General features: G+C 34.7%; 2 protein-coding genes across 3 annotated transcripts in view; one reads left to right on the top strand and one right to left on the bottom strand.

Moving 5' to 3' along the window:
* The window catches only part of macrod2 (mono-ADP ribosylhydrolase 2), an 865,478-nt gene extending 849,240 nt beyond the window's left edge, over positions 1-16,238 (bottom strand). For both annotated transcript variants that reach the window (XM_056470919.1, XM_056470918.1), the window contains exons 1-3: positions 16,027-16,238; positions 12,451-12,555; positions 3,557-3,658 (exon numbers count right to left, since the gene is read on the bottom strand). In XM_056470919.1, the coding sequence (XP_056326894.1) occupies positions 3,557-3,658; positions 12,451-12,555; positions 16,027-16,063 (244 nt within the window). In that variant the 5' untranslated portion in view covers positions 16,064-16,238. The remainder of the gene's footprint in view (positions 1-3,556; positions 3,659-12,450; positions 12,556-16,026) is intronic.
* A 177-nt stretch (positions 16,239-16,415) lies between these two features.
* mad2l1bp (MAD2L1 binding protein) lies at positions 16,416-24,060 on the top strand. Its single transcript, XM_056470840.1, has 4 exons — positions 16,416-16,489; positions 19,369-19,746; positions 21,649-21,926; positions 23,542-24,060. Exons 1-4 carry the CDS (start codon positions 16,462-16,464, stop codon positions 24,058-24,060), a joined length of 1,203 nt encoding a protein of 400 aa, XP_056326815.1. The 5' UTR covers positions 16,416-16,461.
* Positions 24,061-24,821: the final 761 nt, after the last annotated feature.

Here is a 24,821-nt window from a genome sequence, read left to right on the forward strand (position 1 = left end):
ACTTATTCAGACAAATACAAAAAAAAAAAAAAAAAAATAGGATGTTTTCTTCAAATTAAATAGTTTACAAGCCAATTTACCATGGCGAACTGATTGGAAATCCACAAAAAAAGGTGAGAAAAAAATTAAAAATAAAAAAAAAAACACCAACATTTATTTACCTATGAGGACAATGCTATATCTTTTCCAACAGACTACTATAAGCAAAAAGACAGTTCCCCGTAATGGCAGAGATGTTTTCTGATTGCCCTTATCATCATATTATAGCTCAGAGATTGAAACATTGTTCCAGGAATCTAAACACAAAAACACTGGAGAAAATGGAGCTTTAAGAAGCAGTCCAAAGCACTGTTGCAATAATGCGATTACTTTTCTGGCCTGAGCCACTGGCCTTTGATGGATGAACAGTCACCCGTCTGCATGATAAGTCGTCTCCCTCATACTCCGAAGCCTTTAAACCAATTACTTTCCTAATTCAATGCCACAAACCCTGTGAAACGGTTTAGCATTATTTTATGTGACCACTGATGTGAAGAATGTGCCAACAGACTTGTTGAAATAAGAACTGGGAGAAGCTCGACCACAGTGCAATTGAGCGCATGATTAATTCGGATTCATTTTGCTTACCGTTGCAGTTTCAGATTGGTATGATTGCATCAGACCTCGAGATTAGACCAGCATCTCACTCAGCCTTCTTTCATTTCCTGTTTTCGTTGCTGACTGACCTTAATGCAACCTTGCAGAAAGTTGAGGTGAAAGTTGTCTTAGCTATACAATAGAAAAGGGAACAAGTCCACTTAATTTGTTTTTCTCTGTCATTGCTGATGTAACCTTGAAATGTCTTATGACAAGAGTGAACTTAAAGAAGGGTGATTCTTTTGTGGTTAGGATTAATGATTTGATAATAAAGTCAAAAAATGTTGTAAATTATTTGGGATGTTTAATAGATAATTAATTCAGATGTTATGGAATGAAAGGTTTTTACGAAGATATGTGGAAAAATTAGCAAGGCAAGCTGATCTGTTGAATGTTCATTCTTTAAAATGATTGGCAGGAGCTTTGATTCAACCTCATTTTGATTATGCTACCTCATTTTGGTATAGTAGCTGCTCACGGAGTATGAAGGAAAAATTGCAAAAGGCACAAAAATAAATAAGTACGAATAATTAAAAAAATCCTAGAGCACATTTGCACAAAGTTTACACAATTCCACCCAATTCCTTTAGGTTGTCCCAACACAAATCAATTAAGTTAACAATCATTTTCATAAATTTAAGTGGATTGAACAAAACAACTTGTCAAAAAAAAAAAAAAAAAAACTTAAGAATTGTCGTTTCCACTCATTTTAAATAAGTATAGTTTGAACAAGCAATTTGAAATTCAATTTGTTTGAGTGTTCTAATAATTTTCAGTCAGAATATGGTCTCTTTTTTTTTTTACAGCATTTCAGGTATATTTAGAACAAAAACATTTTGATGACATTTAAAGATCACAGAGCAGCCACAACACACTAATAATTTCCTTGTACTTTGATACTATACTTGAAACATGTTTTTCCAGACATTTAAAATATATACAAAATCAGACTGATCACTTATTGTTTTTTGTTTTTTTTTCAGTATACTGTAGGTCAAGTGTTTTTTTACAAATAAAAATGAGTTATGCTGAAAGACAACAGGAAATTATTTCACCAATAATTTGACATTTTGCATGAGTTATTTAATATATATTATACTAGAGACTTTACTTGCATTTAACATGATAAAAAAAAAAAATGCGGCGACACAGTGGCTCGGTGGGTAGTGCTGTCGCCTCACAACAAGAAGGTTGCTGGTTCAAGCCCTGGCAGGGTCGGTTTCCATTTCTGTGTGGAGTTTGCATTTTCTCTCAGTGTTCGCGTGGGTTTCTTCCAGGTGCTCCGGTTTCCCCCACAGTCCAAACACATGCACTTTAGGTAAACTGAATAAGCAAAATTGGCCGAAGTGTATGAGTGAGTGTGAATGCAAGAATGTATAGATTTTTCCCAGTGCTGGGTTGTGGCTGGAAGGGGATCCACTGTGTAAAAAACATGTCGGATAAGTAGTGGTTCATTCCACTGTAGCGACCCCTGATTAATAAAGGGACTAAGCCAAAAATAAAATGAATGATGAAAAACACTTCTAAATTTAATTTTAAAAAATAGGATGTTGTTTTTAAAAATCTTTGTTTTTACATATTATTATTTTACAGAAATTATACCATATTTAATAGAACATCTTAATATTTTGAAAGTATTACAATGTAAATGTGAACAATTGTCCATCAATCCATGAATTATTATTTTGTTTTTTAGGATTTTAGGGGAGCAGAGAGAGGTGAAGAATTGCAAAGGACCTTCGAGCCAGGAAATGAACTCAAGTTCTCATGAGCACCTCAATGCATTTAACTACTAGGTTATTGATGCCACTAAATAATAGAATATCCACATTTTTAACTGCACTGTAAATATAAAAACACATCATGAGCCGCCAACGCTTGTTTTCCATGGTGAAGGGAATTCACATCTAATATTTAGAGCCATACAGGATGCTTTGAATTATAGTATCATGTACCAACACGCATAAAGGTCAGGGGGAAACTCCTAGTCAAGCTCCAGTGATAATGAATATAATAGTGTGCAAGGTTCCCTGACTCGTAGGAACCAAACAGAAGGTTTAGATTCATCTAAATATCCCAAAGCTCACAGGCATCGTTATTTCAATTAGACTGCATAATGCCTGAACTACATTGATAAACAAAAAACCCCAATCATTCACAAACACATCTTTGTGCACATTTTAAGGAGAGCGCAACACAGCTGTTAATAATTTCCATTTGTTGCTAGAGATTCAACGGCCCAGCAAAAATCACATTTCACGGATGCTCTCGTCAAACAGACAGTGCTTTTGAACATGAACCTTCTAACATCCAGCTATTTTCAATCACTCTCTGTGGCACATATGTTAAACTGTTTTTAATCAATGACAGATGCAGAGATAAACACCTTGAATCAGAACAACTAAATCAATGACAATCTGCAACACAATATTTCTAATGTAAGCACTTACATCAGAATTACCACACTTTTCTATCATTGTTGCCAGGTTTCCATGACCTGAGGTAAACAATCAGCACTATCTTTCTGCTTTTCCACCACAGTGGAACCCAGTTAATATGAATCAAGCTTAACATTCGCTTGATACACATCAATTAAAAACTGTTATAGCTGTGAATTAATTTGTCGAAATTTATATATTCGCTTTAACATACTGCCATATACCCAAAACGCTTTACAAAAATATACATAAGCAGACATCTCATACATAAAATACATAACATATAATGAAAAAAAGGTAGTCATTTCCTTATCACTTTTAGACACTAGAGGTCAGGCAAGTACAACAAATGTAAACTGAACAGCACACTATGCAGAAGATTCAGCTTGAGCAATAAATAAATAAAATTCACAGGGCACCACTTGTGCACTGCATGCCATGCAAAGATTCTGACTGCAATTGATTAAAGTCTGCAAACTCACCAGCATTCACTATGGCATCAATCTCCAGGATGGTGATGTCACCTTTGTACAGAGACACTTTGTCAGCCAAGGAGAAAGACTGGTGTTCTTCTTCCTCAGTTGCTATAGGTTAAGAAAAAGCATAAGGATTAAATTGTGGACGAGCTATTGTAACAACTGCAAACTGACTTCTATTGAGCAAAATAAAAGAGGTCTTACAACATGGCCCCACAACATACAGTATCTGTAATGAGTTTATGAACGAATAATACAAAAATTTTGAAAGATGCCACTGGACTGATACTAGAAAAAAAGTGTGGTAAAGTGATGCCAAAACAAACATATTTTGTGTTTGTGTGCATTTGTTTTGGTGTCTTATTTTTCAGAAATGCTCAACCTGTTGCCCTCAGAAAAACACTACATGTGCATCAGAACGAGGACAACCAGGCTCAAGAACAGCTTTTCCCCAAAAGCCATTACTACACATAACTCACACATGGACTGAACTTTATACACATCTAATTATATACAGTTGAAGTCAGAATTATCAGCCCCCCTTGGAATTTTTTTTTTCTTTTTTTAAATATTTGCTAAATGATATTTAACAGAGGAATAAGATTTTCACAGGATGTCTGATAATATTTTTTCTTCTGGAGAAAGTCTTATTACGACTAGAACAAAAGCTGTTTTTAAATTTTTAAAAATCCATTTTAAAGGTCAATATTATTAGCCCCTTTAAGAGAATTTTTTTTTCTCGATAGTCTACAAAACAATCCATCGTTATACAATAACTTGCCTAATTACCTTAACCTGTCTAGTTAACCTAAGTAATCTAGTTAAGCCTTTAAATGTCACTTTAAGCTGCATAGAAGTGTCTTTAAAAATATCTAGTAAAATATTATTAACTGTCGTCATGGCAAAAGATAAAATAAATCAGTTATTAGAGATGAGTTATTAAAACTATTATATTTAGAAATGTGTTGAAAATATTTTCTCTCTGTTAAACAAAAATTGGGGAAAAAAATAAACAGGAAGGCCAATAATTCAGGGGGATAATAATTCTGATTTCAACTCTACATCTTGTATCTTGTATTTTGCACTGCTATTTATACTCTTACATATTGTATATGCCTCTTGTTCTACCTCAGAATTGTTTACTCCACCTCACCCCCCCCCCCCATCTCATCACCTATTTTGCACTACTATTTATCATCTTACATTTACATATTACATCTTGTAAATATCTCCCGATCTACCTCAGAACTGTTTACTCCACCTCACCCTACTGCCCCCCCCCCCCAAATCTCCTATTTGCACTACTGTTTATCATCTACAGTTATTTCAACTGTAACGTGTGTTTAGTGAGATCTGCACTGAAAGGATATATTTACTTGTTTGCACAGAGTAGTGAGATGCACTTAATCTCATTACACATGTAAATAATGTAAATCGTATACGTGTACAGTGACAATTAAAAGCATTCTATTCTATTCAACAAGGACACATTAAATTGATCAAATTTGTCAGAAAACACGCCTGTAATGTAAAAAAAATTATATATAAATATATATGTTTATACTTAAATAAAATTTACACAATTTGCGCTCAATGAAATAATAAACAAATTTTAAAAACTTCCACAAAGCATCACAATGATTTTTAACTTTGAGATTCTTTCTGAGTGATGTCAAGCATCTCTCAGTATTAGTCTTCTATAGTGGAACAGGTGTGTAAATACATGCAAATCTCCAAATAACTGTCACCTTTTCAAATAGCTTTGTGCCAGATCCCAGAACAGAGCAAGAACCAATGAAATCGGCTATGGTTGGTTAAAGTGCTGGCATGTAACACTGTGCATATGGGTTACCAGAGCAGATACTAGCCCAACGAATAGAATGTCCAAACCACGAGGCCTCAAACTGCTGTCACTGGGCAGTCGGTGAGCTCTATTTGATGCCATAGGCTCCAGATGAATAATATACAAAAATCACATGAGCATTTGCAAGCTAAAATAAGGGGTGTTCATTACGCTCATTTGAATGATTGCCTATAGCAAATCATACAGACTGGCCTGTTAGAACAGTAAAACTGGAGCAAATATATGGCTCTGATGTGAACAGACCAGTTCAGCGCCTCATTTCATCTCCAGGCCTGCTGGCACAGGACAAAGACATTTGGTGGAGCACATACAGGATGCACAAGGAACAAATCGCATCCAAGGCAGTGGAAATATTCTATTTAGCTTTTCCAACATCCTCTCACCAGAAAAATAAAGATGACAATTGTATGAGGATTTTGTTTGGATTTTAAGGATTTCTTCAAAATATCCTTTAAGACAGAGAATGAGACTCAAGACTTATGGTCCCATTCACTTTTATTCATTTTTAGACATTAAAAACAGCTTGTTATGCTGCTGGATGTTGCAAACCGATGTTTTCTAATTCTATTATTCTACTTTTTATGAAGAGTGATGAACACACTTGTTTGCAGAGTAAGTAGTTTGACTGACTTCTGCCATTTATTATTCCTAATCATTTCTCCCATAAACGACTGAAGTGGAAGTTCTAAAACAAACACACTTCCACATCGCAGAATACAGACAGTAAGAATCAAACTGCTCACATATTCCAAGCAGATTTCAGAGTCAAAGTAGCAAAAAGAACTTAAACTTAATAAATATGCATAGCTTTAGGATGTCCATACTGTAATGCAAATTATGCAGAATCCTATCATAAATTTGGAATTAGTTGAACAGTCGAATGCCTAGAAATTTGGCAAATTGAGTAATATTACCCCTTCAGTGTTTATGAGACAAAAATGACAGTTTTTAAGCGGATTTTGAAAACCATAAAGCTCATTTCAGAGTGTTCCAGAAATGTTTATTTTAATAAATTGATGCTAAACTTAGTACATTTGTTAACTGTTCAAGAAAAAAAAAAATGTCAACTGAAAAAGATTGAATCCAAATAAATAAAAATAAATAAAGGAATCAAATATTTCACTAACTTCACCTACCACTACCTAGACATTTTACCGTTAATAATAGCATTTTACTTGTATAAACAAGTTTCGTCTGTAAACTGCATCCACTGCTATTTATATTGAGGGTAAAATAAAAGTGCAAATAGCCACTCCTGACTTAAATGCAGAACAAAATTACTGTAATGCATTTACAAATGCAAAGTCATCGCTATGCAAGTCCTGTTAACCAACTTGCAAGACCTTGTTCAACTGGACCATTTGTAGGGACAGATGAAACCCAGAATCTCAGAGCAGTCCCTTATGTTGGATTCATGATCTGTTCTGGATCTTAGCCATAAAACCACTATGCCTACATGTGTTCCTTTCTCATTAAATGAATTAGCAAGCACTTTCTGTAAAAGCTAGAAATGTACGTGAGAAAACTATTTATCTTTCAAAAACTGGAGTACATTCAAGTGTTTTAGAAATCTGATTTGTTTTACAGTAATAAAAATACTTGGTGCTTGGGCTTAGTCCTAAACCTTTCCTACTGTGCCGAAACAGCTACAAAAAAAACAAACAAACAAGGTAATTCATTCACAGCAAGATGACTGACACAGAAAATGAAAACCCCAAGAAATTTCTTAAAGGAGTTGTTCACCTAAACATGAAATGCATTTAATTGCATTCAAATCTCCATGACTTTTTCATGAAAGACAGAAAACTGGTTTGCAAGATCCCTTTCATGAGACCTCCGGAGACTAAACAACCACACAGAACACTATAAAAGAACAGTGCAGCATTTTCAAGTCTTTTTGAAGTCAACTGTTGTTTTGTGTAATGTAATGTATTTTTTATTTATTGCCATGTCAGCAACCAATGTTATTTTTGTTGTTTTGTGTGTGGAACTGACAAAACTGCGTCATTATTCACTGAAACGGGTAAGAGAGAGGTTTACATTTATAATAATTATAACTTATAATTATTTTGAGTCACATTGCTTCTATTACTTGTTGCTCTGCTGGTTCAAAAGTAGTTTAGGTTAGACATGATGGTATGTAAATAATTAAATGGGTTTTTGGAAGAACTATCCATTTAAAAATCATTACATCTATAAATCGCAGTCAATTAACAAACTTGTTCCCACAACTTAATTCATCAGCACATTTCACTAATTTTCTCCCTCATTTAAAGTTCCCCTATAATGCAAATATTACCTTCCATGATGTGTGCAGTGTATCAGTTTATGGCAGGTAAACGTCTAAAAACCAAAGTGCATGACAAAGTTGCCCAGCAAACAATTTTGTGTTTAATCATCTAAATCAGCTTGGCTAAAACAAGGCTAAACTTGGGCTGTCAGTAAAAATCTAATTAGACATCTAAGAATAGCCCAAAACTAGACTAGCTGTCAAATAGACAGACTTTACATGTGTAATCATTAATTTCTGAGTATTTGATGACTAGTTTTGGTCTATTCTTAGAGGTCTATTAAATTTTTCTTGACAGCCCAAATTTAGCCTCGTTTTAGCAAAGACAACTTTGTTTAGACATCTACTAAACATCTTTAAAAAACAAAAAATGATTGCTGGCTTTCTTAAAGGGCACCTAGGTTACCCCTTTTTCCAGATTCAATACAAGTCTTTTGTGTCTCCAGAATGTGTCTGTAAAGTTTCAGCTCAAAACACCCATCAGATTATTTATTATAGCTTTCAGTAGTTTGTATTTAATAACAGCTTGTTGCTGTTTTTGTGTACTGGGCCTTTAAGGCTAGTCCTCCCTGCCCACTGTTACCACGTGCCTGTCAGTGTGCCTCAATCTCTGCCCTTGGTTGCCTCAGACAACAGACAGACATAAAGGAAGCAGATCTCATGTAACGGTTGTGAGAAACACAACAGCAAGAACTTTATCAATGAGTATTTGATGCATTTGGTGGAGTTGCAACGATGAGTCACAATGTCATTAAAGTTTTATACGCGCACACACAGATACACACACACACACAGATACACACACACACAGATACACACACACACACAGAGACAGAGACAGAGACAGAGACAGAGAGAGAGAGAGGGGACAGGATACACATTAATATCCACTGCTGTATGAATATCCGTTATGTTAATGTACAAAAAAAACCTGATTTAACATCCACAAACCGGGATTGAAGCGTCTTCTTTTATAATTGTACTGACACGGCTGTGGTGATGAAGTAAATCACTAATTTATTCCACACATGCACTTAAAACATTTTAAACTTGTAAAACTCACTCTTGATCACATTTGATTATGATTGATGATCCTAGTGAACTGAACAGACCTTTTATTTAAATCCCGGTTGCTTTGTGCACGTCCTGTCTTGTTGATATGATCATACACGTTACTGCGGAGACATGTTAATACGCAGCTGTCAATCAATTCGGTGGGTGGGGGGGACCGCACTCCCATGTCAAGTTGCGGCCAGTCTCAAAACCGCTCCAATTGGTCCATCGTTTTTACTGGGTATGTTTATATCACCCCAATATGACAGTCTATACATTATACCTACACATATGTCTGTCCAAACAGCTTGAAAAGTAGATTTTTCACCATAGGTGCCCTTAAAGAAAATTATTCTGCTGAACAAGTCATGAGGAATTTACCTTTTGTTTCCATAACTAATCTTTGCAGACCATTTAAAAAAACCCATGTTCTTTGTCGTAGGCAGCCCTTGGTAACGTCCCAAAATTGCTACAGCTGATTTGTTTCAAGTATTTATTGTTGAGACAAAACAAAAATTCTAGCATGACTTTTGCAAAACTTCCTTTGTTATGTATTAATTTCTAAAGTGGAATGATTTTCATCATATCTGCTCTTTGTTTGTTGTGATCAGAAAATTTCGGACACTTGAGGCACAATGTACTAGGGCAGGCATGGGCAAACTCGATCCTCGAGGGCCGGTGTCCCTGCAGAGTTTTGCTCCAACACTAATCAAACACACCTGAACACCCTAATTAGTGTCTACAAGATCACTAGAAAGCTACAAGCAGGTGTGTTTGATTAGGGTTGGTGCAAAACTATGCAGGGACACCGGCCCTCCAGGATCGAGTTTGCCCATCCCTGGACTAGGGTCAAAAATGAAATAAATAAATAAATCAGGGTGTCATGGTAGTGCAGTGGGTAGCACGATCACCTCCCAGCAAGAAGGTCGCTGGTTTGAGCCTAGGCTGGGTCAGTTGACATTTCTGTGTGGAGTTTGCATGTTCTCCCTGAGTTTGTGTGGGTTTCCTCCGGGTGCTCCAGTTTCCCCCACAAGTCCAAAGACATGCGGTACAGGTACATTGGCTAAGCTAAATTGTCCGTAGTGTGTGTGAATGTGTGCGTATGGATGTTTCCCAGTGATGGGTTGCAGCTGGAAGAGAATCCACTGCATAAAAACATACGCTGGATAAGTTGGCGGTTCATTACGCTGTAGCAACCCCACAAGAAAATGAATAAAAAGTGAATAAATAAATAACTGAATAAATAAATAGCCCTCAATATTTACTTACATAGTGGTTCTAAACTTTCATGAATTTCCTTCTTCTGTTGAACAAAAAACAAGATATTCTTTGGCAAGTTGGGCAAATACTATGGAAGTAAATGGCTGCTTTGTCCAACATTCTCCAGTACATCTTCCTTTGTGTTCAACAGAAGACAGAAACTCAAATAGGTTTGTAACAAGCAGAGGATGAGCAGAATTAAGGCAGAATTTTTAGTTTGAGTGGACTAGCCCTTTAAATTAAACATCACTTACACATAAACATTGTGTAAAACAAGCCAAAGACTAAAATAAATGAATAACCAGTGCGAACAAATACATAATCTGTGGCCACAATTGAACTAAAATAAGTAAACTAGTAAATTATGACTTTCAAAACAAGATACGTTTTACATGGCTGGATTGATCTGAAGTCTGATATTAAAGGCCACATTTCTGTTATACTGCATTAAAGCTACATTAAAAAAAAAAATTGCACTATCTAGGTCTCTCATTCGGTTTTTCACATTTATTTGCCTGGGAAATATATGAATAAATCTTCAATATCTGGACAGCACACATAAGCCATCTTAGATCTAGCAATCCAGCACAAATAAACAAAAAGCTAAAAGAGGTGAGGGCTGACACCTTTTCCAAGATTTTGGTAGCATCATCCATAAATAAGGTATGATATCAGAGCTGTCAGGGGTCACACTGATCCATGAGTCCTTTTCCTTTAAAAGGGCAGCAAGTCACTTGCATGCAGAGTAACTATCAGGTCTGCTGGCAGAAGAGGACACAAAACAACCAGTACCACCTTCTAGAATGACTATGCAACTTTAAAATAATTGAATGAATGGACTCCATATAGTAAGATTGAGAAAAGTCATTGCAATTTAAAATATTTTCTATTTCAAAGGTGCCCTCTAATGAAAATCTGGGTATACCAAGGCAAAGAATAATTAAAGATCAGTATATAAAAAGGGGCATACTGTTAGCCTCAGACACCACCGTTTCCTTTTTCTCATGCAAGTTCCATGACTGTAACACCCTGGGGGACAAAGGACCAATCGGAAGACAAAACAAACTGTGAAGAGACTCACGGGCCATGCCCTCCACATTTACATGTATGCCTAATTTAGGTTGTTTATCCAGTCATCAAACTCTGAGATCATAAAAAGCTCTGAGATTATTAATATGCTGGGTTTGAGAAGCTAGTGAGACAACAGTGATAATTTTCCTCCCTTAGATATTTTAAGCGTATATTTCACTTACTATGTGGAACATTTATTTTGAAAACGCCAGCCCCGAATTGTTTACGGTGCGTTACTGGGCAACAACAGCACAAGGCATGTTTTAAACTGGCCTCAGAACGCAAAATTTACAGAATACACATTTATTCATCCCCACTCCGAAGAAGCATGTGATATGTTTAGTTACATCTTTTGTTAATTTATAGAGTTTATTGTGAAATTCGATGCGTATGTTTCAACAAACACATGTAAATGCTGAATCTTGTAAAATCACTCAGGGTTGATATTAATTACTGGCTGTGCTTTCTTTGACTAAAACTTCAAAACACAACACCACACATCTCTTTCACTCTCTTTTGTCAAGTATAATTATAATTTAGCTTTTATCCACAACAGATCTGGTGAGCAAAATAGGTTAACATTACTCTGATTGGGATTATATTTCTCCGTGTTCGGTGTACATCATACTGTGTGTGACTGTAAGAGCAACATGCCAGAGTGGAGTTTAATAATATTCACGACACAAACCATATATGGTCAATCATGGACCTTCTGATTCTATGGGTATTTTATGGAGTAATAAATGAGCTTAGAAAACCATTTCTGGAGATTTTTTTTATTTACCGAAGCCATGATCCTACTATGTAGATATCAGAGAACAATTTAACTTATTGAACCAATGCACTAAAATAGCACCTTTAATATTTTATTTTATATGATGACAATGCTGAATTTTCAGAGGACGTTACTCTAGTCTCTAAAGATAATTTTCATATGCAGATTTAATGCTCCAAAAATTCATATATCTTAGAATTATTTGATGCAAAGAATTTGAGTTTAATAAAAGTATTAATTTCTCTCTCAAAAAAAGTATATGCCTTACAGAACTCAATCTCCTGAAGTGTTTTTATACAAATTATTACTGTAACAGCATGTGGGCTGTTATAGGTAAAGAGTGTACTTTCGGCACCACTAGTGTCACCAAACAAAAAAAAAAAAAAAATTTCACACAGCTCTCTCTCTCTCTCTCTCTCTCTCTCTCTCTCTCTCTCTCTCTCTCTCTCTCTCTATCTATCTATCTATCTATCTATCTATCTAATCATCCATCCATCCATCCATCCATCCATCTATCTATCTATCTATCTATCTATCTGCCACAGGTCAAATAATAAAAGATCAGTCATACAACCATTGATATTTACCTGTATTACTGTCATGATTTGCCCAGGTGGGGATCTTGTCCAACTCCAGATAGTTTCCTCGATAATCTTTGCGTCTATCCTCTAGGCTAAGGCTGAGAAGGCGCTCTGTGGAACAGAAGAAACAATACAGTCATAGCGTACAGATAGACAAGAGCACATCTTGTGAAGCAAAGCTAATCAGTTTGAATTAGAAGGGTTCATAAAGGAACATCTGCGACAAGCTCTGTGCATCGTGTCAGAGTGGTACTCTTTGGTGTGGTAATTGTGGCAGCCATGCAAGTGTGTGCGAGAAAGAAGTGACAGGCTAATGAGGGTACACTGTTCAGCATACAGCTGCAGGCCTAACGCAGTGGAACCAGACTGGGTGTGATCTGTTCTATACAGATACATACATGCACAACATAACTTGCAAATATTTATGTTAATGTTCAGATAAAGTCATGTTGTAATGACTGCAGTAGAGTGTAGTTTATACACTAGGTCTCGGATTACAATCTATATACTACTTTCTGTTTTCATTCTGCAGCAACAAGTTAACAACTTCATTCCTAGGATTTCAGTTTCATTTTTGTTTCTCTAGTAAATTAAAACCTGGAACTTAAAGAACATTAAAAATAAAGCCCAACAAATTTATAATTCTGATTTGGATATGTTGAAAAACACTAATCACAATTAAAATAAAACAATTAAGTTATGAAAATTGAAAACTTTTTGTTTCTTGTTTTTATCGTAAAGACAAACACATTCTAGAGATTTCCAGAAAATGCCAAAATAAACTAACTTTTTATACCATCATGTAATAAGTAAAGCCATTACAATACATAAAATGCTTTAAGACCCTACCAAAATTTGTTTTAGAATCTTTTTAACGACATTATGTTTGTCTCTCTCACAACTAAATGAAACTTTAGATTGATATTCTTGCTATAAACCAGTTCCAAAGTGCCCAAGCTGACAGTTCTGATTTTTCATGCTGGCTTCCCCTACATCTGCTTTTTCAACCATCTTTATTAATACATTTTTTTCTGTGTTTTTATCCTCCTGCATTCCTTATTGCTACATGAATGATCTCCTTCACAAGAGCCCCTTTATGAGCATAACATGTACTTGCGATTTTAAAATAGCACAAAAGCCAACAAAGGTGATTCATATCATCAAATCTCCCTCAACAGATATTATAACTGAAGTCATTGTGCAGTTCACTCTAATCTAGCGAACCATGAATCAACAGCTATTATTGTTTACAATTTATCTTATTATTATGCATTTGATTTACAATACAGGACCAATAATGTGCTTGTGGTAGCATATTCACCAGAGTCCATATTTTTTAACAAGCATTAAGCTGCTATGGTGAACTTCAGGTCACACTGTGAGTGAGTAATTTATTTCTGTGCTTTATACAGATCAAGCTGTATCAAAACAGCTTTGCAGAGATCTACAGGAACAGATTTTCCTTCAATTATCAAAAAAAGTGTAGATTATTTCATGCAAAGAATTTTAAAATGAACAACTTTTTTTTTTTATAAAAATCTTTTGCAACATCATAAACATCACTTGTGCTCAATGTAATGCTGCAAAAAAGCTGGGTTCCACACAATCTATTTGTGTTGGGATAACGAAGGAATTAGGTTAGTTTTTACAAATTTAAGTTAATTAAACATAAAATAATTAAGTTGTCTCAAAAGAAACATCAAGAATTGTGTTGTTGCAGCTTGAATAAGTAGTTTGAACAGACATTGAACCTCATTTTTTGAGTGTAATAAAAGTAATTTCTCTCAAAAATAAAACATTTTACAGAACTCGTGAAGTGTTTTTTATACAAATCACTACTTTAACGGCAGTGTAGAGTTAAAACATGATTAATTCAGAAACAAGCAATCAGACAGCAATGCCATAATTCTGCTCAAACCAGCTAGAGTTGATACAACTGAGCAGGGTTGCATGGTTTACCGGTACTTCAATAGCATTGGGATACTACGGCTCCAAAACACTGACGGTGCCACTGTAGTATCGTCATTAACGCTTCTATAATATGTTGCATGTTGAAAAGTGCATAAAAAGATCAAACATTTGTGCCATCAAAAAAAATTTGAATAATCAATAGACCACTTTATTTTACTTTCATTTAAACTGTCTGCATATGGGACGTATTTTGCTGCAGTCATGACAAAATCATATGGTGTGATCAATTATTTATTTATTTTATTATTATTAATATTATTATTGCAATAACAAAAGCGTCCCAGTATATATACACAAAATATCAGAGAAAGTTTGTACAAATATTACGTTTTCAATAATAATGGAATTTAATTTAAAGTATTATGATATACAAAATATAGTATTTCATAAAATTTGCTTTATTTCATATATTTGAGTTATGAATTAATAACGTATTGCAATACTACTTGGTATCATATCATGATACTTCAGCTGGTATAGTATCATGGCCTGAATAGATGGTATCATGACAACCCTACAACTGAGTTCAATACCAGCGTCAACACTTAATTTCACTTTTGTTTTCATCTAATAGTGTCTGTTAATGCAATCATATTGATAGGTTTGTGTAGTTATATGCAAGCTGAACAACCCACCCTTTCCCCTAATTCTATCTATCTATCAATCTATCTATCATCCTAATAATCTATATAGGTATACTGTAAATTGTATATTTCAAAGTATATTACAAAACACCATTTCCCCTAATTCTATGTCAACACTCAATTTCACTTTTGTTTATATCGAAGTCTGTTAATGCAATCATATCAAACAGGAGGCAGTGGTTTAGCCCTTAAAATGATTGCTATTTTCATTCATTTAATTTTTATTATTATTACTTATCAAATTTAGCTAAAAAGATCATATTAATTAGCCATTACAAAATGCAAAATCTTGAAACTTTCACTATACAAGCTCAACTTTCATCTGCTCCTAAAAAAATCAAGTTCCAACTAATTTCTGTTAAAAATTTAACTAAAATTGACCTACTCATAAAAGTGGATATACAATAGCAGCTTTTTGAGCACCCCTGCAAAGCACATGCCTGTCACAAGTCACAACTGTGCAATTAACAGCCTTTCTAATTTGTAACTTAGTTTATGCATTTATGTGAGCTGACTTGGAGTACACCGGTTACAGTTTCAGACCTCAAGTCAAACACATTTTGAACTATGACCATAACTGTACCCCGGACCGTGCAATGCACCTGCTGGGGATTTTATGTTATTACTCAGTGTTTCACGAATACAACAAACACACATACGCATGTTTCAATTCAACAAAAAACACTGTGCATCAACACGTGCACTCTTAAAACAGGTTTTAACGCCGGATACACAAGGGCCTTGATAACAGCAGAATGTATTGATGCTGCACCTGCATCAGAAGGTGTGCATCTGTCCATACTGTTGATTCAGAAGGAAGAGCGTCTATTAAGACATTTCTCCCGCCACGTGCATGACGTGACCTCAGGTTAAACCCAGAGGATGTCAAACCCCAAACTGACACCACCAAGGCGAATGCTGTCTTTAAACGGAAGAGACACACGTCCAGAGTCCAAAAGAGTCTTACCTTTCTCCGCTCTCCACTCCTTTTTCTTTTTGCTCATGGTGCCGTGGTGTGAGGGCTTCTGGTAACTGGGTTTTGAGTTAAGCAACCCCAGGCTCACAGTGATATGCGCGCTGAAACTCAAAAGAAAGTGAAAGAGCTCCTGTAGCGTGACGCCTCACCTGAGAAACTGTCAAATTGTAGCTGGTGGGGAGACTGTGCAGTGACGCAACCTATCTTAACGCCAAACCGTGGGGGCTGCGTTGAAAATGGCGCGCGGCGATTGGTCCGTTTGTACGCGGAAGTGTTATTGTGATTGAATAGTTTCATGCGGCAGTCAGATAAAACGAGCCGACGCTCGACGTGCGGGCTAGGTTGAGCGTCAAAAGCGTTGTAGGGTTGGTAGGGTAGCAACCGCGGGGAGAGAGTGGAGGATCTGGAGCTCTGTGCGTGGTAGTAATGCGGGAATGGACTGCAAATTTGATAGGTTTGTTTAGTTGTATGCAGGTTGAACAAACCATCATTCCCCCTAGTTCTTTCTATCTATCTATCTATCTATCTATCTATCTATCTATCTGTCTGTCTGTCTGTCTGTCTGTCTGTCTGTCTGTCTGTCTGTCTGTCTGTCTGTCTGTCTGTCTGTCTGTCTGTCTGTCTGTCTGTCTGTCTGTCTGTCTGTCTGTCTGTCCAATCATTATCCTAATAATCTATGTAAGTATACTATTTTTAATTCATTTATTCATTCATTTTCCTTCTCTTTATTCATCAGGAGTCGCCACTGTGGAATGACCCAGCTGGGACTCGAACCAGTGACCTTCTTGCTGTAAGGCCACAGTGCTAACCACTGAGCCACCGTGTTGCCCAAGTAGATTTTTTTTTTTAAATTTACAAATAAAAATATATGTTTTTAAGTGGCTTATTATTTTATAAGAATAACATAATAATATAAACCATATAATGTTCATTCATTCATTCATTTTCTTTTTGGCTTAGTCCCTTACCATATAATAATATGTAACAGTAGAAGAACATCTTTATTTTAATGTCTAATAGATGTACAGCAAAGAACATACTTTTGAAACATACTAAAAAGCTGAACCCATCGGAAATGGCTGAATAGTTGTACATAATATATTTTCTTGCCATTTTAAAGGGATAGTTTAACCAAAATTGAAAATTATGTCATCATTAACTGGCCCTTCACTTGTCATAAACCTTTATGAGTTTCTTTTTTTCTGCTGAAAACAAAATGTTATTTTGAAAAAAATTGGAAACATGGAGGCCTACCATTGACTTCTATAGTCAATTTTGTTTTTACTACTACGGAAGTTAATGGTTACAGGTTTCTAACATTTTTCAAAATAACTTCTTTTGAGTTCATCCATTACATTTTCCTTCGGCTTAGTTTAATTAAATTCATCAATATTTGTATAGCGCTTTTACAATGTAGATTGTGTCAAAGCAGCTTCACATTGAAGATTATAGTGAATTGAAACTGTAGTTAAATTTTCAGAGCTTAAGTTCAGTTCAGTTTAGATTAGTCCCGTTCAGTTCATGTCTCTGAGGTCACCACAGCAGAATGAACTGCCAAGTATGCCGGCATATGTTTTACGCAGCAGATGCCCTTCCAGCCACAAACCAGTACTGGGAAACACCCATACACTCTCACATTCATACAAACACTCATACACTATGGCCAATTTAGTTTATTCAATTCACCTATACCGCAAGTTTTTGGACTGTAAGGAAAAACAGAGCACCTGGAGAAAACCCACACCAACATTGGGAGAACATGCAATTCAAAACTGTGCCACCGTGCTGCCCCCTTTTGATTTAAACTGAAATAAAATATATTTTGGTAAATGAAGGCTGAAATTATTTCAGTACATCTTTATTTCTATAGCAATTTTACAATGTAGATTGTGTCAAAGCATCTTAACACAAATTAAGTTCTATTAAATTGAAACTGCTTCAGTTCACTTGAAGTTCAGTTCAATTAATATAATGTAAATATCACTGCTGAAATCCTAAACAATGAAGAGCAACTGTATTAAAAATATATTCGCTTACAGAATTTATTTTTTAAATATTGAATATTAATTTATTTTTAGATTCACAGTTACAAAATATATTTACCATACTTAAATTATATTTTAGCAGAAAAAAAATAGAAATGTATGGCAACAGAATTCATAAATATGATTAATTATGAGTCGAATGTCTGTTTTGTTATTATTTTGACGACTGGTCAAAATCCATGCTCTGTCTAAATTGTAAAATAACTTCTATAGTAGCACAGAAGAAACCAATTTTGTAGCATAAAAGTATTTTTATAATAGTCAATTTTTTTTATTTACAAAAAATCTGTGAAGGTATGCAAGTAAAATCTTATATTGTTGTGATCACAATTTTCTAGGTTAAAAGATGGAACCATCTTGAAAGATGTAAAATACACATAGTGACTGCTTTTTGAATTTTGAGTGTAATGTTGAGAACTTTTTATATTAAAATGTTTTTTAATAGAAAATATTTTTTAATAGAAAAAAAATTATCTTATTGCTAATAGTGCAAATACATTTATTGTATATTAATGGATAAATGGGCAATAATGCAAATAAATCCAAATGTGTTTATCCAATAGATAAATAAATAAATAAATAAATAAATAAATAAACATACTGTGCTATGTGGAATTTAAAAATTGAGCCAAGTACTGAGGAAATATAGCTACTATTTAAAGTAAACTGGATTTAAAGTAATTGTATGATATCTGCCTTTTTAAGCACGTTACAACTAACCCTCTGACTGTTACAACTTGCCCCGCAGGTAAATAGTAAAAATTTTTACTCCTGGAACTTTTGGCAATACTGCACAGAAACCATAGTCATGGTCCTACTTTATATAACCATGGTCATACTTTCAGTCCTCATTTTTAGGAGAGGCTTGTGTTGTTGGTAAAAAAATATGAATTGTCTAATCCCATTACTTTGTTCGATATTTGGCCAAAACCAAAAAGTGTTACTTTGTGCCCCACCTCCTTTGTTTTTAAAGTATCATCAATATAGCAGTAACAATGGCATTTGGAAGAATGTGAGTCTTGACATGGAAAAGCCTTTAGAGGACGATAGAGAGCCGCTTTGCTCGGAAAAAAAGTGTAGTATTTGCCTGGTTATTTCTAAACACACTTCAATAAAATAAATATGAATCCCCATGCTTTACCACGAACTTTTACCCGATTTTGTTTTATAAAATAAGATAGAAAAGTAGGGGGGAACCTATGGAAGAGAGGGACTCTTATAGCATTTCTTCTTGTTTCCGGTTATCGAGTTTCCCATGATGCTGTGCCCGGTGGGTAAATTCAAACAGAAGAAATGGAAGAGGGATCCAAGAAGGGACAGTTTGAGTGTGAAAACATGACTGTCATCAAACACAACAACACCAACGAAACCTCTAACAACAACTGCAGTAACACGCTTATTCACGGCAATCAATGCACTCCTCATGAAGAAGAATCGAGACCTTCATCTGATGGAAAAACGGAAAGGAACATTTTGTGCTATGTCGACGATCCTGAATCTTGCGCTGAGTCTGAAGTGAAAAATGTATGCCTACAGGACAAAATTAGAGAGTCTGAATTAGATAGTGTTTGTGTGGCGCATTTAAACCCATCAGAAGATCAAGAGAACAGAAATGGCTCCACACATACAAGAACAGACCATAGAGGTGACGAGCGTGATGATGTAGGTAAGTGGCAAATGGCTTGATTTCCTGTTTGTGCTAGTCTCATTTGTGCTAGCTCATCAAACCAATAATAATTATGAATAAAAGTCATATATACTGATAGATAAAAAGATGGTTTGAAGTTTCACTTAAGAAGTCTTCAACAGAGTCTTCAAGTTTTGATACGTGCATGTGAAGACATATTTAGCCTCAATAAAAATTGAAAAAGTTAAAAAACTTTGTCAAGATGTGGGTGAAACAATGTTTGGTAATCATTCAGTGTAACATCTATTTCTGTAACAATAAACCATTTATTCTGACGTGTGTATGTGATGTGTAAAGAGATTAAGTGATCGTACAAAATGTTATCATAAAAATCTATGTATTAGTAAAAAAACAACATTATACACAGGGTTAAGGCTTAGTGACTTGTAAGAAAAAGTAAAACGTTATTTAAAAAAATGTAAATTACAATTAAGAAGTATTTTAAGAATAATATTCGTAAATATTAGGAATATTTTTTGGCCTTATAATTTATTTATTTATCAATTATATCAGATTCATCGAAATATACCTGACGATAGTCCTCTTTTTATAATATGTAGTTACACAGAATTACATTACAATTACATTACATTTGTCTGTAATGTAACAATTCTGTAAAATATGGTAAACAATGTCTATGTTAGTATTTGTTTTCTCAAAAGTATAAAAACAGTTGACATTAGGGCTGCACAATATATTGTTTCAGCATCGATATCGCAATGTGAAAAGGCATGGGACGATAACCGGTTTCAAGGTTTACCGTGGTTTGGAAAAATCATGGTATTAAAACCACAAAAACATTCTGTTATACCGTTTCTAACTCCCTAAGGTAAATTTAGTTTTTTTAAGTGTTTTATTAAGTATTGCAAAGAAATGTTTGTTTTTGAAGCTAATGAAAATAGTAGAAGGTGATGATTTATTTTAATTTTACCTTGTATTTAATAATATTTAATTTTATCTTATGTTTCCTAAAATTAAATGTATTGTTCAATAGGGGGAAAAGTTATTTTAAAACTTATTTTAGAGCAGTAATCACAATACCATGAAACTGTGATCATTTTATCCAAGGTTATCATACCATCAGAAACTTATACCAGCTCTGCCTAAATGTGAAAATTTGCAATAGTCACATCGTGAGTATACGCAATGTTGAGTCATCATAATTGATCATTTTTGGAGTGTTTTTTTTAAGCCTGTGACTGTATGAGGGTTTTAAAAGCATTCAGGCATAAGAATATTTACCGTTTGTAAATGTAAAAAAATAACAACGATTAATTTTATTGAATTGTTATAAAATGAAGACTATGCAGTATTCTTTTACATTAGATTATTCAATTACTGTATACCTGAATACATTTCGACTCCTCTGGAAAACAATAAGTCAGTGTTTATTTCATTTCTATCTTTTTTATTTATTAAATTTATGATTGTAGGTTGTTTATTATAATTTATACTCTCTCCTACTTAATCATCTCAATCAATCTAAAATTATAATTTTTTTCCAAATAGTTTTTCAACTCATCTAGTGAAATTGTATTCAAATCGCAATATATAATCGCAGAATAAAAAAAATCGCAATGTTAGAAATCACATACTAATGCACAAGTAAAAAGAAAGCAAAATGTATAGCTGTTACACTTGTTATATATACACACTTGATCTTTTTCCATTTCCAAAGTTTTTTGTATGCATATGTGATAATAAAAATTAAAATTTTTAAAGACAAATTAAAAAGATTAAAAAATTAAAAAGACAAATTTGTATGCTTCAAAAATCTCAATAGTTTTTAATTATCTAATTTTTGTTTTACATAAAGTTACTAAATAATGTCATTTATAAATTTACTTACTAAATAACGCCATTGAAATGTTTTATTTCAAGGGTGTCCGGAGACCGATGCTTTAGCCAGTGCCTCTGGCAGTCCTAAGGATTGTGAATCAAATGGAGTGCCTCAGCACAGTGTAGATGATGAGGAAATATTCAGGAGAGCGAGAGAGGAAGGGCGAGTGAATGTCATCTTCCCCGGACGCATCACCCAGGATGGTTGCTGTAGATTTGTTGGCGAGCTTCTGAAATGTGTCCTTTACCAGCGCCAACAGATGCCCATGACATACGACCAAATGGTGTTCCTTCAGAAACAGCAGCATAATGCCTCTCAGGTATTACAGAAGGGTTCATCTGTGTCCATATGGTTCAATTAATAATTTTCTGTTATTATTCGAAGAAATCACAGTAATGTATTGTTAAAGGGGTAGTTCACTCAAAAATGTTAATTGTCATCATGTAGTTTCATTTTAATCATTTACCCTTTGTTCCAAACCAGTTTGATTTTATTTTTTTATGTTGAACACAAAATTAGATATTTTGAAGAACGTTGGAAACCTGTAACCATTGTCTTTCTATAGTATTTGTTTTTCATAGTATGGAAGTCAGTGGTTACTGGCTTTCAGCTTTTTTTTTTATATCTCCTTTTGTGTTCGACAGACAAAAAATATATAAAAAAAAGGTTTGGAACAACTTGAGGGTGAGTAAAGTTTTATTTTTGGTTCATCTACTGTATCCTGTAAGCACAATAGCCCAGTGGTTAGTGTATCGATATATGGTGTGGCAGCGCTCCAGGTGTCCCGAGTTTAAATCCTGGCTTGTGGACCTTTCCTGATCCTACCCCCCTCTCCTGTCAAATAATAAAAAAAGCAAAAATGCCAAAAAACAAACTACTGTATACCTTTAATGTTTGAATTGTACACATTTTCAAGATTTTCCTTTAATTCTGAATCTTATTTTTTCCTTTTGAGAATTATCGCCCTGATCAACAGACAAGATGTCATTTACTGAATGACAGAAAAAGTAGTTTTCTGACAGAAAAGCAGGCCTTTTAGCTAGAGCACAGAATCTAAATCAGGGGTGTGTTTTTGCTTATGAAGGGCCAAAAACCAAACTTGATTTAGCCGAAGGTAAATATATCAAACTGTATTACAGTTGCCATGGATAATTTCCTAATTTATTTCAAAATAAATAGAAAACATTACTTTAAATCAACTAATTAATTTATATTTATTTATATATATATATATATATAAATTTTTTTTTAATTAACTAATGCATTATATATGTTGTTTTACATTTTATAATGAACCTATAATAAAATTTAAAAAAACATAAGAATTCAATTTATAACACAATGGAGTTTGCCAATCTCCACCTGCCTATTCCTTGATTTGCTCACAGATGACTTCTGAATTGTGCTCAATCCGTCGAGCAACAGTATGTTCATTATAAAAATCTGATTAATTCACAACATTTAATTTATACATTTAATGGAAATATGTTTTTGTAGCTTAACAATGAATCAAAAAACAATAGATTACTTTAAAATTAGAAACGACAATATGCATTAAAGGCATTACCCCAATATTCTGCCTCCCTTGTCCAAATGAAAGGTTAACGGGCCCTAGTTTGGGTATCTCTGATCTAAATGCTCAAAGCCCTTTATTTGTTAAATTACCATCACTCTAGCAATAACATAATAGCATTTAGACAAGGATGGCCAAGAATCTAATAGTCTTAACCATCCTAACAGGATTATATCAAGAGAAACCAAAACAGCCTTCAGAGGGCATCAGGGAGCCACTTTTTATGAAAAAAAAAATGCTCATTTGTCTTTAAAGTTTCACAGTATTTCTACTTTACATACATTTTTGATCAGATAAATGCAGTCCTGCTGAGAATGAAAGACATATTTCACTTTAACTGACTTCTTTCTCACATTCACAGGACATTATAAAGCAGCGGTCTGCAAAGACGTCAGGGGGTTTGGATTGGCGTCGATGCCAAAAGATGTTGCAGGAACTGGATGATGTGTTGGCCCACCTTGAGGCTCTGTTCTCTCTTAGTCGAGTTCCCCGTGTGCTTTTCCTGCTGGGTGGATCCACTGTCCTTCCTACAGAGCTGTATGAGGTCAACATGGAAGCGGTGGCCGTCGGGGCCGGGGAAAACAGCTTAAGGACTTCAACCTGTCTAAGGCAGATTTTCCGCACGCTGTTTGTGGCTGACCTGCTGTCGGATGCCAAGTCTGTGCGTCTTATGACCACCACGGTCTTGGCTCTGGGTCACCGGGATTGTGGCGTGACGGGGTTTAAACCAAGAGTGGATTTTAAAGTTCCCACAAAAGTAAAAAGGCAAGTCATCTCTATAGCCAGTGATTTGTCTCTCGCCGCTGAGCTGCCAAAAACAGACCTGGAGGATTATATATGGTTTCAGGCCCCTGTCACTGTTAAAGGCTTCTGTAAATGATGAGGGAATAAAGAATAACAGATTTCAGGGAATGTTGGAATACAGTTCACTCCATTGTCAGGGATCACCAGATGACTGGCCAAAAAAGTAAATGGGCTGTTGTATTTTTTTTAAGCTTCATTCAGGATTTCTGTGTGAATTTTAACATTTTAAAACCTCATTTTATTTATCTTATGTTTACATTGTCATCAGCTAATCCATCTATATTTTTTTACACGTTTAATTTTACAGAACACATCGGTGGTTTTCTAATGTTTAACAGGCTGCTACTCACTCCAAAAGCAATTGTACTTTCTTTTATATTGCGATGAATTAAACCCATCTGCTAAATGGCAGTTTTTGCTAACTGATGAATGTACATGCTTGGAATTCACTTAAAATGAATTATGTCTTACGTAGGTTCTTTAATTCTGTCAGTATATGCAAAATAATGCAATTGAACACTTTTCATGTGGTGCTATATCATTGTAATCATTGTTTTATTGCCATTCACTTACAAAAGAACATTGAGGTCGGGGTTCATTAAATCTTTGAAATGATACAAACTGGTGATTGTAGCATGTATATTGAAATGCATGTTGAAACTAAACTTGTCTTGAGCAGGTAGATGTTAGCGTTGAAGCTTCAGATATGGTTACTCAGTGGAACAGAACAGAGTAACAGGTTTTACGTACAACGCATCATGCAAAAAAAAAAAACTCAGAAATTCTTTAACTTCATTTGGTTCATTGAAAAACATTGTAGGTAAACTGTTTACTAAT

This window comes from Danio aesculapii, chromosome 13, assembly GCF_903798145.1.
Source record: "Danio aesculapii chromosome 13, fDanAes4.1, whole genome shotgun sequence".
NCBI lineage: Eukaryota > Metazoa > Chordata > Actinopteri > Cypriniformes > Danionidae > Danio > Danio aesculapii.

Coding starts and splice junctions, on each gene's coding strand:
- mad2l1bp (XM_056470840.1), top strand. CDS start 16,462: ATGCGGGAATGGACTGCAAATTTGATAG. Junction 19,747..21,648: donor TGACGAGCGTGATGATGTAG/GTAAGTGGCAAA, acceptor TTTTATTTCAAG/GGTGTCCGGAGACCGATGCT. Junction 21,927..23,541: donor AGCAGCATAATGCCTCTCAG/GTATTACAGAAG, acceptor TCACATTCACAG/GACATTATAAAGCAGCGGTC.